A 13,771-nucleotide genomic window follows, 5' to 3' on the forward strand; every position below is an offset into this window, starting at 1 on the left:
AAAGATGAGCAATTTAAGGAAAATTGGAAACTATTTAAAAAAAAATTTAATGAAAAGTTTTTTCCAAAAATTCGTTACAGAGAAGTTTTATGAAATAGCAATTAATTAAATTATTCACAGAAACAAAAGAAAATAGAAAATAAATTCTGCAGTATACATATTTTTTTTATTTGAATAATTCATATTAATAAATATTTGTAATTTATTTGACAAGTTGATTGCACGACTGACAAAATTTATATTCGGTCGGTTATAAATAGAGTTAGAGAAAAAGAACGCCATATTGTCTGTTCTTCCGTCACTTTTACAAGCTGTCACTTGTAAGCATCAATTTGAATGGATCGAGGATGCCAGTGAAAGTGGACATCACTCCGCCGCCCCCAGCCAATTCGAAACAACCGGGTGTCACCAAATCTTTGTTATACAATGGATCAAAATTTCAGGGCCACCAAAAGTCAAAAGGAAATTCATACGAGGTAGAAGTTGTTTTACAGGTTAGTCCCGGATTACAAAATTTTCGTATTTTTCTTTGTGTGGAACCATTGCGTCGCATTCGCCGTGAGCCAAAAATTTATGTAAAATATTTCGTCTATAATTAGACGATTAAAGTTGTGCGCTGCCGGAATCGATGCAATCTTTTTGGATAGTTCACAGTTTTTACGTCACTTGAACTTCCCTCCAAAATGTCCCCTTGAATCCTTTCACAAGCGGCATTTATCGGTAAAGATTTTTCGATATAAATGAGATAACAGCTATTTAAGATGAATGAATTTTTGGTGACATGGATTCGTTTCCAATTCTCTACATAGTCATAATCATAAATGTCTATAGTGAAAAGGTATCCTGTTTTCTATTTCACCTTTCGGTTGATGCAGTCATTATTTCATACAAGTAATTGCTGTACTAGGTACACATTTAAATGTAGGAACCTTGAGATGCATTTTGTGAATAATTTAGCTCTCCAGTGTCAGATAGTATTAAAAAAAACTTATGGATACATTTAAGTAGGTATGTGTGTTCCTTTCAAATTTCAATTTTACCACAGTTATGTATCAATGATATTGAGCTACTTTACAAGCTGTTTGTTGGCGAATTTAAAAGTGGGGGATTCAACTACTGCGATTGTGATGATGACACACAACACTTTCCATTCGCTGAGAAGCCAACAGGCTAGAGACTATTTTGACAGAACGTAGTTCGTTTTTTTATCGGGAGGTCGCAACAACGCTCTACTGCGCAGACGCAGTAGGCCCACACGCCGGTGTGTAGCGTGTAAAGTTGACCGGCTTTCAACTTTTCTTGGTAGAATGTTTACAATCTGCTTAAAAGCTTGTTCGTTGATGACACTGGGCGACTTTACAGGCAGATTGTAAATTTGCCAACAAGCAGCTCAATGTCATTGACGCTTAAGTAAATAAATAGTTAATATTATAAAGTTTGTACCTAGCCTAGGTATATTTTGGTATCAATTTTAAATTGGTGTATTTACTAATTTATATTGGAATTAAGTGTGGCAACTATCCAAAGTAGTAACTTAACTGATGTGATTCGTTTTAACTATATTATGATCGGTGTTAAGTTTTAATCATGTTTTAACTGTGCATTTCTGGTGGAAATTTTTCTACGAATTTCACAAAACTTGGTTTTGAGGCCGTCGGGCGAAAAGATTCAAAATACTGCTTGTAATGATTTTACGGCGATAATGATTAAACAAAACCTAAATAAAGCTTATAGATGCAATAATACTTTCTGTTAAATGTACTCAATTGAGTGGAGAAAAGAGGCCTTCCACATGCATACATCTTAATATGGCTCAAAGGCAAGATTCATCTCACTCGGAACGACAACATAACATGGAGTTACCAACATATTATTATTAGACTGTGTGGATCACTCGATCCTAATTTTCACTTGCACAAACTCCACGACATCTTTGGGACCTAAAGAAATAAAGAAATCCATAGTGAAGATATTCTTACAAAACATCGCAGGGCTAACCAAACGGTTCCATGACAAAACAGAACAGTGACAAAACAGAACATGACAAAACAGAACATGACAAAACAGAACAGTGACAATACAGAACAACGATAAAAAATATAACTATGACCTTTCAGGAAAAATATAAATTTAATATTAAAATTGTCCTATCTCTATTAAGTTGATAGATTTTTAATAACAGATTTCCAATACGCCATAATAAATCAAATTATATACCTAATTTTTGCATTCCTAATCGCTAGAAAGCCTCAAATAAACGGGACTTAACTCGGTGTTGCTGGCAAGCTTAAAATGTCTCATCTTAATCAATATAATATGTTCAAAATGATTGGGTGACTAGGTACAACGAAATAATGACCTAACATAACTTAACCTAACCTAACCAAATAGATTCCACAAAAATTAATGTTTCATTTTTCCCCTGGCTGTTCTGTTTTGTCCAGTAACCAATCAAACATTGGATTGAAAATCTTCTCTGACGTTTTTAATGAAGATAAAAATGACATTTTTACTGAAGATAACTAATGCGTACTGGTTTATTTGCATGCAACATTTTTCTGTTATTCTGAATAATGTTGTTATATTTTTTACTTCATCAGCATATCGCGAGTGGAGAACTACAAGGTTCTAGTGTTTGTCCTTGATGAAACAAAAGTAACAATAAGGCAGCTTAGAATACTACTTGGTTGTTGGGTTTGTTTTCTCAAGGTTTGTTTGCTCGCGATATGACCATAATATGAATATGTGTATTAATTAAGGCGCTAAGTACCAAAAAAATAAAAACTGACATTTTTATAGAAAAATGTTCTACATACCAACGCTAATAACTTCAAATGGTGTAAGTAGCACTGCAGTGGTCAACGGCATTCAATATAAAATAGCTGACGATGGTGTGTTGACACTTGCAAGTTCTTAATACCTAAAATTATAGAAGCTGCCGTGATTGCTTCACACTGTAAAACTACATTTTTCAAAAGGTCTGCTTCATGAAATTTTACTGCAATGACTCGGTATTTTGTAACTACAGGCAATAATACTGTTTGGTACTTAGAGCCTTATTTAATACACGTATTCATATAACAAAGTGTATAATTTTATTTTTGTAATCATTACATTACATGTTTGCGTGCACATGGACCCTCAGTAAAAGAGAGATAGGAGAGGATAACGGCACAAACAGGGGGGGGGGGGGGGGTATGTGGTGAATTAGAGACAATAAATTAAGACATAACATGGAAATGGACTGAACACATAGCTCGGAAAAAAGACAATTGCCATACAAATGTTGTCATCAAGTTGTAGTCACAAAGCAGCCACAACCCACAACACAACAGCCGAAAGGTAGAAAAGTAGTCTAGAAGCTGATCGATCGACAATCGAAATAATCATGTATGTGATGAGCTTTAAGAGGCCTACATCCAGCAGAGGATCGATATAGGCTGATGATAATAATAATGATGAATCATTCTTGAAATACTGGCAACAAGTTTTGAAACTAATAATTAAGATATTGTTCAACTGCTTTGCGGCCCCAAAAGAGATCCTTATCAATGACACTCAGCTCGAACAGGTGAAAAACTACATCTATCTGGGGCAACAAGTGTCTATAGAGTATAGATGGATGTATATTTGATGAAATTGTTTGCAGAGTAAAGCTAGGCTGGGGCGCTTTTTGGCCGCCTGAATAATGTCTTCAAAAGTGGCCTTCCACTGTGCCTAAAGCGCAAAGTGTTCAACCAGTGTGTGCTTCCTGTAATCACATATGCGTGTGAAACATGGACCCTAAATAAAAGAGAGATCCAGAAACTTAGAGTAGCACAACGTGGTATGGAGAGGTGCATGCTGGGCATAACGCGAAAGGACAGAAAGAGGAATGAGTGGATAAGGAGACAGACAAGAGTTTGCGATGTAATAGAGTTCGCAAAAAAACCTCAAATGGAAATGGGCTGGACACATAGCTCAAAGAAGGGACAATCGTTGGACAAATTTAGTCATCCAGTGGTGTCCGAGAGGTACAAAACGTCCTCAAGGTAGACCTAGAGGCCGCTGGATCGATGAAATGATAAAGTTCTGCAGAAGTATGTGACGATGCAACGCACAGGACTGAGAGAAGTGGAATCAACTTGGAGAGGCCTTCATCCAGCAGTGGATAGCTTCAGGCTGACAATGATGATGAATTAGGAGATTGAAGAAAACCTTTTTACATTGAGATTAAGTCTGAACATAAGAAAGTGACACTACTAATATACATAACATTCATGTATTTGCGTCGGCTGGTTATTACAGATTATTTTGCGACTATTGGACTGTGATAAATTGAGATACATTGCAATAAGGGCATATATTCAAAATTCGCAGTCATGTCCCTTCAATTAAAGCATTGTTGTTCTAGTGGGCTTACTTGAGCAGCCCAACCGAGCCGGATACAGATATGGCGGCTCTCTCTTTAAGATAAACATAATGATGACGTGGTGTTCATGTTTATTTCAGACCTGAAAATCTACACATTAACAATACTAATACCAATGTACATTCATACCTACTATTATAAGAATAATGAAAATAACCTCTGACCCCTCGGAGATTAAAAAAAATTATCTATTATTCTCTCAAATACAATTGTTACTTCAATTATTTTCATATCAGACTTTCAGTTTTTATCATTTCTTGAAATTTTTGGCAAGCATACACATCATAGACTACAACATTGTAAAAGAATAACAATACAGACTTAGATAGTGATCATTATGTTATAATATACTGACAGTAAGACATACCAGGCAATTTGTTAAAGCATATTTACATCCTGAAACAAAATATGTTTAGTCTATTAAAATATACAGTTGAACTTGGTTATTACGATCACGGAAATAGCGAGATCTCAGATGTAATGAGGAAACATTCGTTGTCATTTTAGTTTATGATTTTCTCCATACATTTATTCACTTTTATAACAAGCTACTTCTCGGGTATAGCGAGCAAAACTGTTAATGTGTTGATCGTTTAAAAACAACATTTTCGACCCTAAGTAATAAAATCTGACCGGGCAGTTAACTAGACCGATGCCGCCGGGATCGGATTACGTTTATGACACTAGTTAAGTGTCTATGTACCTAATTGGTGTTTTCGCTGACAATATTGAGAAAGTATCCACGCATATGGTTGAAATTGCATGTAAAAAATCCAAGTTTTGTGAAGTCAGTAGGTACCTACCAGCGCCGGCGGCTCAGCATTTCATTACAATAAACAACTTCTTTTGTAGTTTATGAATGCCATGCTTGTTTCGGGGATTTTTACGATGGTGGATCTTGGCTGGCTCACAAAGAGGTTTCATAACAAGTTTTTTTAACATGCAATGGATGTTGGCGAATTGCTCAATCAGTGTTTCCAAACGCATATTGAAAAAAAAATATGAATTTGCCAGACCGGGGATTCGAATTTATAAGCCCGCACGTTACCATTCGGCCATTGCAGGTGTTTGGTTAAATATTATTAAATTTATATTCTCTTACGCACTGTACCATGAGGGATGAGAAGGTACATGAGGGAATAGGGGAGTGGAGACTTTTTATTGCACTTACCCCTTAAATTAATACCGCGATAAAGTTATGAACTAACCGAAGATGTTCTTCTAAGAAATATAACCCCTCAAATTAATACCGCGATAAAGTTATGAACTAACCAAAGATGTTCTTCTAAGAAATATAGCCTAATGTATGAAGGAAAAAAGCACTTCTGGTCCACTGATTAAGTCAGCTACAATGATTTCATTTACAGAGGATTTCACACTACTCTTATGACATTTATTTACCAATTTGCAGGATAAGTAGATAAGCACTCAATATAACTACAACTGTTTATAACTGCACTCGAGTAAGAAAATCGGAATGGCGGCTGAGCGATGTTAATATTTGTGGAGTTAACCAACTTAACCATGCTTCACGTGTTTGTTAAATAATTTCAAATGTCATAACAGAAATAACATAATATGTATATGGGTCCTTCTATTTATAGTCCGAATTCTTTGGAACTGACAATGCGTTTAGTGATGTTGTTTTCCTCTCTTTTGTCGGCAGCATGTAGACGAAGAGAACTCATATCTGTGCGGCTATCTCAAGATAAAAGGACTGACTGAAGAATTCCCCACACTGACCACCTTCTTCGATGGTGAAATCATCTCTGCCAAGTATCCCTTCCTCACAAGGAAATGGGACGCAGATGAAGATGTCGACAAAAAACACTGGGTAATTCAAACTGCATCCATTCATTTCACTCTACTGCAACATGGTATGCTGATCAATCACCATAGTAACTGCGACATAATAAACTGAATAGAGTGAGATGAGTATTGAAAAAATCCACTAAATAATGTAATAGTGCAAAGTCTGAAACTCATCACTCCGTATGACAAAATGCCAGCTGGTGGTGGGGGATGTGCTGTTATTGCCAATGCGTCAATAACTTGGAATTTTACCAACTATCCCTTTTCTACATTTATAGCATTACATAAACTCAAACATAAATTTCAATACTTGTACGTGATAAAACTCAACTTGTGTCTATTATTAATTTATAATAATTGCAATTCATGTGGTGATAAATTTCTAAGTTGATTTTAAAAATTAATGTTTTATTTTTCAGAGTAAATTCACATCGTTCTTCCAGTACGCGAAAACATTTAATTGTGACATATTTGATTATGAGGCGCTAGCATCAACAGATTTTGTATTCATGAGATGGAAAGAACACTTTTTGGTGCCCGACCACACTATCAAAGACATTAACGGCGCTTCATTTGCTGGCTTTTATTACATTTGTTTCCAAAAATCGGCAGCTACCATAGAAGGTTACTACTATCACAGAAGTTCAGAATGGTAAGAGTCCTCAATATTGATTTGTATTATTGGCAATCCATCTAACTTACGAGAATTACATTTTCAATGTTGGATGGAATTGGAAATTTATCGCCGTGGACAATCATTGACCTCAGACAAAAAAAAATATTCGTTTACTTTGCTGTAAACTTCTGTGAATGGATAAAAAGAAAAATCCGCCAATATAACTAATTTCATTCACTGATTCTTCATCGGGAATAATTTGAAGTTGAATGTTCGTTCCTTGCTTCAAATGAGCTTGCTTCATTTTTGTTACAATTAGATTTGGTCAAAATATTTCTACCTCCATTTGTTTATTTGTTTAAATTTTTTTATGATCATGATGATGCCATGCCATGAATAAAAAAAGCCATTTTAGCGAAAAGCCATAATATATTATGCAGTGAGGTATAATAGCGCCTGTACACGTGCATGGATTTACTGTTGGTGATAGTGCTTATATTAAACTATCGTGACAACTGTTTACACGTAAAAGTGCTGACTGTCTCTCCAATCTCATTCTACAATAGTAAGCGAGACGCGATGTTGTCATTTGAAAAGACTATTTGACAGGACGTATTGAAAATCGTAGTTTGCTTTTTTACCGGCAGGTTTGCCATTATCGTTCTACTGCTCTTACTTGCATCTTACTTGCACGTTAAAATTCAGAAGCTTCCAAACTTGTTTGATTCATCCATGTAATCTTGCCAACTGCAGGATAATACATGTTTACCCATACATTTTCTTACTGTAAACAGTAAATCCATGCACGTGTAAATGGGGTATAAGTATATTATAAACAAAACAAAGTGTTCTAATTCTGGCAACACATCTATAACAGAATGACCGCAACTCCCATCCTTCTTTTTGAAGTCAGCACGACATCCTCGTCGAGTTATTTAGTGTTGATTCATGACCCGAATTGAATGTGCACATTCAAATGGTAGTCTTTTTACTTATGCATGCCATTACATTTTGTGCATTTTACTATAAATTTTGGCTGAAATATTGCAAAGCAATGATCGCATTCAACCAATGACATTATTAATGGACAACGCACTCAATACAGTAGCTAAAAAGTAAATTCGCGCATAGCGACATTCGCACATGTATAGGGAGACGTCACGCAATTTCCATTATGCGATATCACGCATCGGGAATTTATAGCAATATCACCTTTATTGTATGTAATAGCGTTAGAACCATGTTAGAAGTGTTTCTAGTGTCAATGTTCATTTGAGCGAATCCGTTCGAACCGAACCATTCGGCAGACCCGACAAAAAGCATCAGGAATTTATAGCAATATCACCTTTATTGTAATGACGTTAGAACAGATTATGCCATTCGGCAGACCCGACAAAAAAATGAGTGTCATTTTTTTCTCCAGATGCTTCGTCCATATTTATGTCATTGCATTCAACCGAATTAAATGTGTACATTCAAATGGCAGTGATTTTACTTGTACGCTGATTGCATGCAATGATCGAATAGCAGTTGCATTGCTCGATAGGTAATTGATTTTGTAACAATTATTTTTCTATTATTATTATACATTTATTTTAATTCAAGTATTCACATCGAACACGTAACAAAATAAAAATGGCAGTTTCCGTTCTCATAGAATAATTTATTAGTTGACTTGCCAATATTTTACTAAAAAAGAAATTGACGTTTTTGCTTCTAGAACCTTCAAATGCTGATGATGACCACACAAGTAAAATCGGCACTTTAAAATCTCTGTGACAATTTTGTCAAAATGTGTTTTCTGCTGTTCATTACACTGCATATTTTAATAAAATCATGTTATTTAATTTTTTCTTTTGACCATATCCGATCCTGATGGATGCGGGCCTCCGCAGAGAACCTCTATGTTTTTTTACACACTGCCAAAATTAAAATATAAATAGAAACCTTTAATACCTTCAATTTATGCAATATGTATTCATATCTGAGCTATTACAAACACTCATTCGTGATACTATCTGTTATCTAGTTCAGGGTTTCCCAAACTATGTTCCGCTAAACCTGAATATATGCATATATGACAATTTGGAAAGGTTTTATACACTGCAACACATTCTACTAAGTAGAAGTAAAATAAGTAAAGAATCTACTTCATATTGAAAGGCGGGAAAGTGGTAGCACAGCCAATATTTGAGTAATAATAAATCTAATTGATTTAATTAGGTAGTGACTCTGATTTGAAAAAAAATACAAAGATCAGCCTTTAAATGATTTCTGGGCGAGTTTGTCAGAGTACGCCAATTTTTCAAAACAAGCTATTATTGTTTTACTTCCGTTTTCTACAACCTATTTATGCATTGGATTTTCTTTTTATGCTGCAACGAAGTCAAAGTGCAGGAACAGGCTGACGCCACACCAGATATTAGAATGCAACTTACTAATATTGTGCCTGATATCAAGAAGATTTGCAATTCATGGACTCAAAATCATCAAGTGCTTTATCTATTCATAGTTTTATGTTTATATTATAGTTTTATATTTAAAAATAATTACTAAATAAATAATGTGTTTTAATAACATTTTTTTTAAATTTTTGCTTGTATGAATTACCCAACCAAAAAAAGAAGCTAAGTGTTCCGTCAAAATTTCCGGGTTTGCGAAGTGTTCCGTTGCAGGAAAAGTTTGGGAAACCCTGATCTAGTTAATTAAGTTATTCACATACAGAATTAAAACATTACCTTCATGTTTGCGCTCAAGCCGGCTATGTATACCTGTGCACAAAAATGGCGCATGGATATCGCTCATGACAACTTTATAGAGCAGTTTTTTGGCTCTCCTGTAAAAATTTTCACATCAGGTTTTTAATCAGCGGTAATTTCCAGCGGAATTAGTAATGCATATTTTGTTTGTAGGTACCAATCGTTGAACCTGAGTCATGTCCCCGAGCATAGTATTCAAATCTATGAATTCAGATGAAATCCAATCGCAAACCATCCTCGACCATCACACAGAGAAGCCATCGATCATCAGTGAAATAAACAATATAGCGATCTTGCCTTTTGTATAATAATTACGATATCGTTTCGTTTATAGCGAAATCAGCCAGCAGATAGTCATCATAGATCAACCCGTTGATTCGATATACTTTGGTAGACTGAAATTTATACTCGATACAAGCGACTGTTTAAACATATATATTATATCTGTTTGTTTATATGTGAATGTGAATGCAATGCAATCTTATTATTGTTTAGTCCGTCGGTCTACCTTCTCTTGAAATGATCTTTTCCAACGCACTAGCACTAAAATAGGCGTTAATTATTATTTTTTTTAATTTAATTTTGTAGGCGGATAATGTATGTTACGTTCGTGATTGTTTTGTCTTAATAATGAAATGTGATGGATGTGATGACACAAAATAAGATATTTAATAATAAAATATATTGTTATCATTTTGGTAGGTACCGAAGAAATGGTTTTATTTGCTTCGGCTTTACACCGATACGATGGAATCATTTTGATCATTGACGATTCGCATATTTTATTATGTATAGGCACATTCATTTTAGCTTTGTACCCGTACCCGCATCGTACACGGTGAATATTTTTATTTAATATATTATTATACCGATAACATATTTGTAAATTTTTCGAGAAATTATTTTAAAGTGTTCAAAAAGAATTATGGACATTATTTTATAATAAACAGCTCGCCATGAGTTAAAATCAAAATTGCATTATTTACTCCTGTTTCTATCCATCTATCATTTCAATATCATTTATATATTATGTTGTATTTTATTTATGTTCTCATTTACACAATTATCCAGCTGCGGCCATGTATGGGTGCGATCAAATGACTATCGATTGCATATTGAAGATTAATACCTGTGCTGAGATTTATTTGTGAGGGCTACTTCTGTCAGATTCAGGTCCTCATCTGCATCTGGTGAAAATTTTTCCATCCAATTCTTAATATGGAAAAAAATGATTTCCAAACTGGGAGGCGCGGAGTGTCGCAAAGGGAGGCGTGAAAGGTTTCCTGACCATGTCCGATCCTGATAGGATCATGTGGGCCTCCACAGAGTAGAGGTTTGTATTAACAGATTTTGTTTTTTACGAGAAATGGATGTCAGTCACTTGCTCAACCTATTAGGTCCATACCCTGACTCACACAAATTGAAAAACAATATGTGTACTTGCCAGATCCAGGATTCGAACCTGTGACCCACGGCGTGATAGTCCAACGCTTAAGCCGTGCGGCCACCGTGGGCGTCACAGGTTTGCAGTTTGCAAATGCATAGATTATAAAACGGCTGCTAGTTATAAACTACATAAAAAACAGTCCTATAAATATAAAAGATTGTTTGCAAACCTGTCTGAAAATATGGAGACTAATTTTATAATACCTCACTTCTATATCATTGTGAAGCGCGCTGATGTATCTCGTGAAAAAATTAAATAAAAGCAAATGATACCTAATGTTGAAATTTGAGGCTAATTTGTTTAGGAACGATAATTTTGTTAAATTTGGTTGAAATTTAAAAAAAATTGAGTGAATAAATCAATACAAGGACCACTAATGCATTCACTGATTTAAAAAGACAAAGTGAAGGCATTCACAAAATATTGGAGCTTTGGAATTCAAAATTACAAAAAAAATAAGTTCGCTATGTTTTCAAATGATTTCTGCGTCAGATATATTGGAGCAAACAAAAATCTATTTACTAAGTTCTTGGTTAGTTTGCTAATGCACTTTTCACATTATTTTATTAATAGTAAAAAAACTGCTTTGTTTCAGGTCTATTAAATATTTTAAATATATGGTTGTGCGTTGCAATTTGATGTGATACCTATATATTATGATGATTGATATACATACAAATGATAACTCCCGTGTATAATTTAGGAAACACTACATTAGAGCACCACACTGCCCTTAACCTCAGCGATAGGTAGGTGGGCCCGCCAAAGATCCTGGCCTGGGGGCCAGCTTCAGGATGTGGGGCCCATGACAGAATCCATTTGTCAATAAACGGTGATAAATTGAGTTTGGCTACCTACTATTGAAATTGATTGTGCTAATAAACAAGCATATTCATCGCATGAAAAACAAATTAATTTAAAAATAAGTACTTTAGTAGCAAAACCTTTTTATATATTTTTTTTTCATTTTTGTATTAGTACATTGTTGACTATTTAAAAACGTGTCTGTATTGTTTAATGAAATAAAAGGGGGGAGGCGCCAAGATTAGATTTTTTTAAAAGGGAGGCGTAGTAACATAAAGTTTGGAAACCACTGCTGTATACTGTATTTATTTTTATGAGTGCAACTGACATTTTTTTTTTGGCCATGTATTAAAAGAATTGTGTTGTAAATTGAAATGGCACCAGAGTGTTGTAGCTTATAGCGAAAACTCATATATTGCGGTATAACTTACGAGTACGCAAAATTAACGTGGAGCTGTCAAAACATCTCGCAAAATTAAAACTTTACAGATGGGAAAAATTACTTTATAAGTACAACAATGAAGTTTGAATAATTCTTTCGGTGAGCCTATAATTTGACTTAAATAAAAACAGGTAATGAATTATACTATTTTATTTATTATTATTATATTATTATTTTATAACAAAAAATTATACTATTTTAGGCATACAATACCGTTCTTTATATCGTACATAGTATGCGGACCAAAATTATGGTACAAATGAGAGGATTGAAAACAAAAACGGCAGTTTCCATTTTCGTAAAATGTTTGCCTCAATAAAAATGTTCTATATCATCTCTGTTCTGGCAGAACACACTAACTGGAGAATACTAGATTTGAGTAATTTGACTTTGAAGTTGTTACAATGTTTGAAATGGTCTATCATGTGAGTTTATTAAGTAATCGTAAAAAGGATGACTTTAAAATAAAGACTGTTTATGTATTAAGAAGGTTTCCAGACGGTAAAGTTTGAAATAAGGAACATTTTGGTATAACTAACTCAATATGTAATTTTTTCGAATTAGTGTCTTGCCAGAACAGTGACGATATTATCTTTCCAACAGGTATAATTTTCATTGACTTGCTGACGTTTTTCGAAAATGGAAACTCATTTTTAATAATTACTAGCTGACCCGGCGAACTTCTTACTGCCTCAGAATCAATAATCTTGTGTTAACTTATTAGCTGAATTAAATTCAGTTTTTTATTAAGTTAAAATGAATAAGTTCAATAAATGTGCAAAAATCAAATCAAAATTATTTTAATTACATTGAACTGTTCACCCACGATGACCGCGTGGATTAAGCGCTGATCTATAGTGTCGAGGGTCCCAGGTTCGAATCCTGTGTCTGGCAAGTTCTGCCAGAACAGTGAAGACATATTGTTTTTCAATTTGTGCATGAGTCAGAGTATGGTCCTAATAGGTTGAGCAAGTGGTTCACGTCAATTTCTCGTAAAAATAAAATCTGTTAATACAAACCTCCACTCTGTGGAGGCCCATATGATCCTATTATTATTGAAATGGTCTAAAGAAAAAAAAGAATGTAATTCACGTGGCAGCAAGGCATTTGCTATATTGAAGCGAATCGAAATGATTCGCGTAGCATTGTTGCAGTACTTCCTGTTAAACTATTTGCTGGATGGGTTGCACTCGGGTCGATTCCCTTCATTGAAGCACCTTGTGATTTACGACATTTTTCGTTTTGTTGTCAGGTGCGAAAACGAATAAAGCAGATGGTTTGCCAACACATGAACATGCTACGTACAATTGACCGTGAGAGAAACATTCATTTTATAGATTCAGGCCACAAACACTCAAGGATTGGCCTTGTAATTTGTTGATCGTCATGCCGAATGCAAGACGAATTGGAAATTGAATTCGTTTAAACTCGAATGACATATCGGTTGGGATCATCGAAATTCTCGGAATGAGAACTTCCT

The 13,771-nt window shown here is 34.6% G+C and overlaps 1 protein-coding gene across 1 annotated transcript; it reads left to right on the top strand.

Moving 5' to 3' along the window:
- Positions 1 to 300: 300 nt before the first annotated feature.
- On the top strand, positions 301 to 10,575 carry LOC147070058 (glucose-induced degradation protein 4 homolog). The gene is made up of 4 exons (XM_085949839.1): positions 301 to 494; positions 6,078 to 6,245; positions 6,643 to 6,875; positions 9,752 to 10,575. Exons 1-4 carry the CDS (start codon positions 348 to 350, stop codon positions 9,813 to 9,815), a joined length of 612 nt encoding a protein of 203 aa, XP_085805965.1. The 5' UTR covers positions 301 to 347; the 3' UTR covers positions 9,816 to 10,575.
- Positions 10,576 to 13,771: the final 3,196 nt, after the last annotated feature.

Source organism: Rhyacophila brunnea, unplaced genomic scaffold (assembly GCF_057557595.1).
Source record: "Rhyacophila brunnea isolate RB1 unplaced genomic scaffold, BYU_Rbru_1.0 scaffold_22, whole genome shotgun sequence".
Lineage (NCBI taxonomy): Eukaryota > Metazoa > Arthropoda > Insecta > Trichoptera > Rhyacophilidae > Rhyacophila > Rhyacophila brunnea.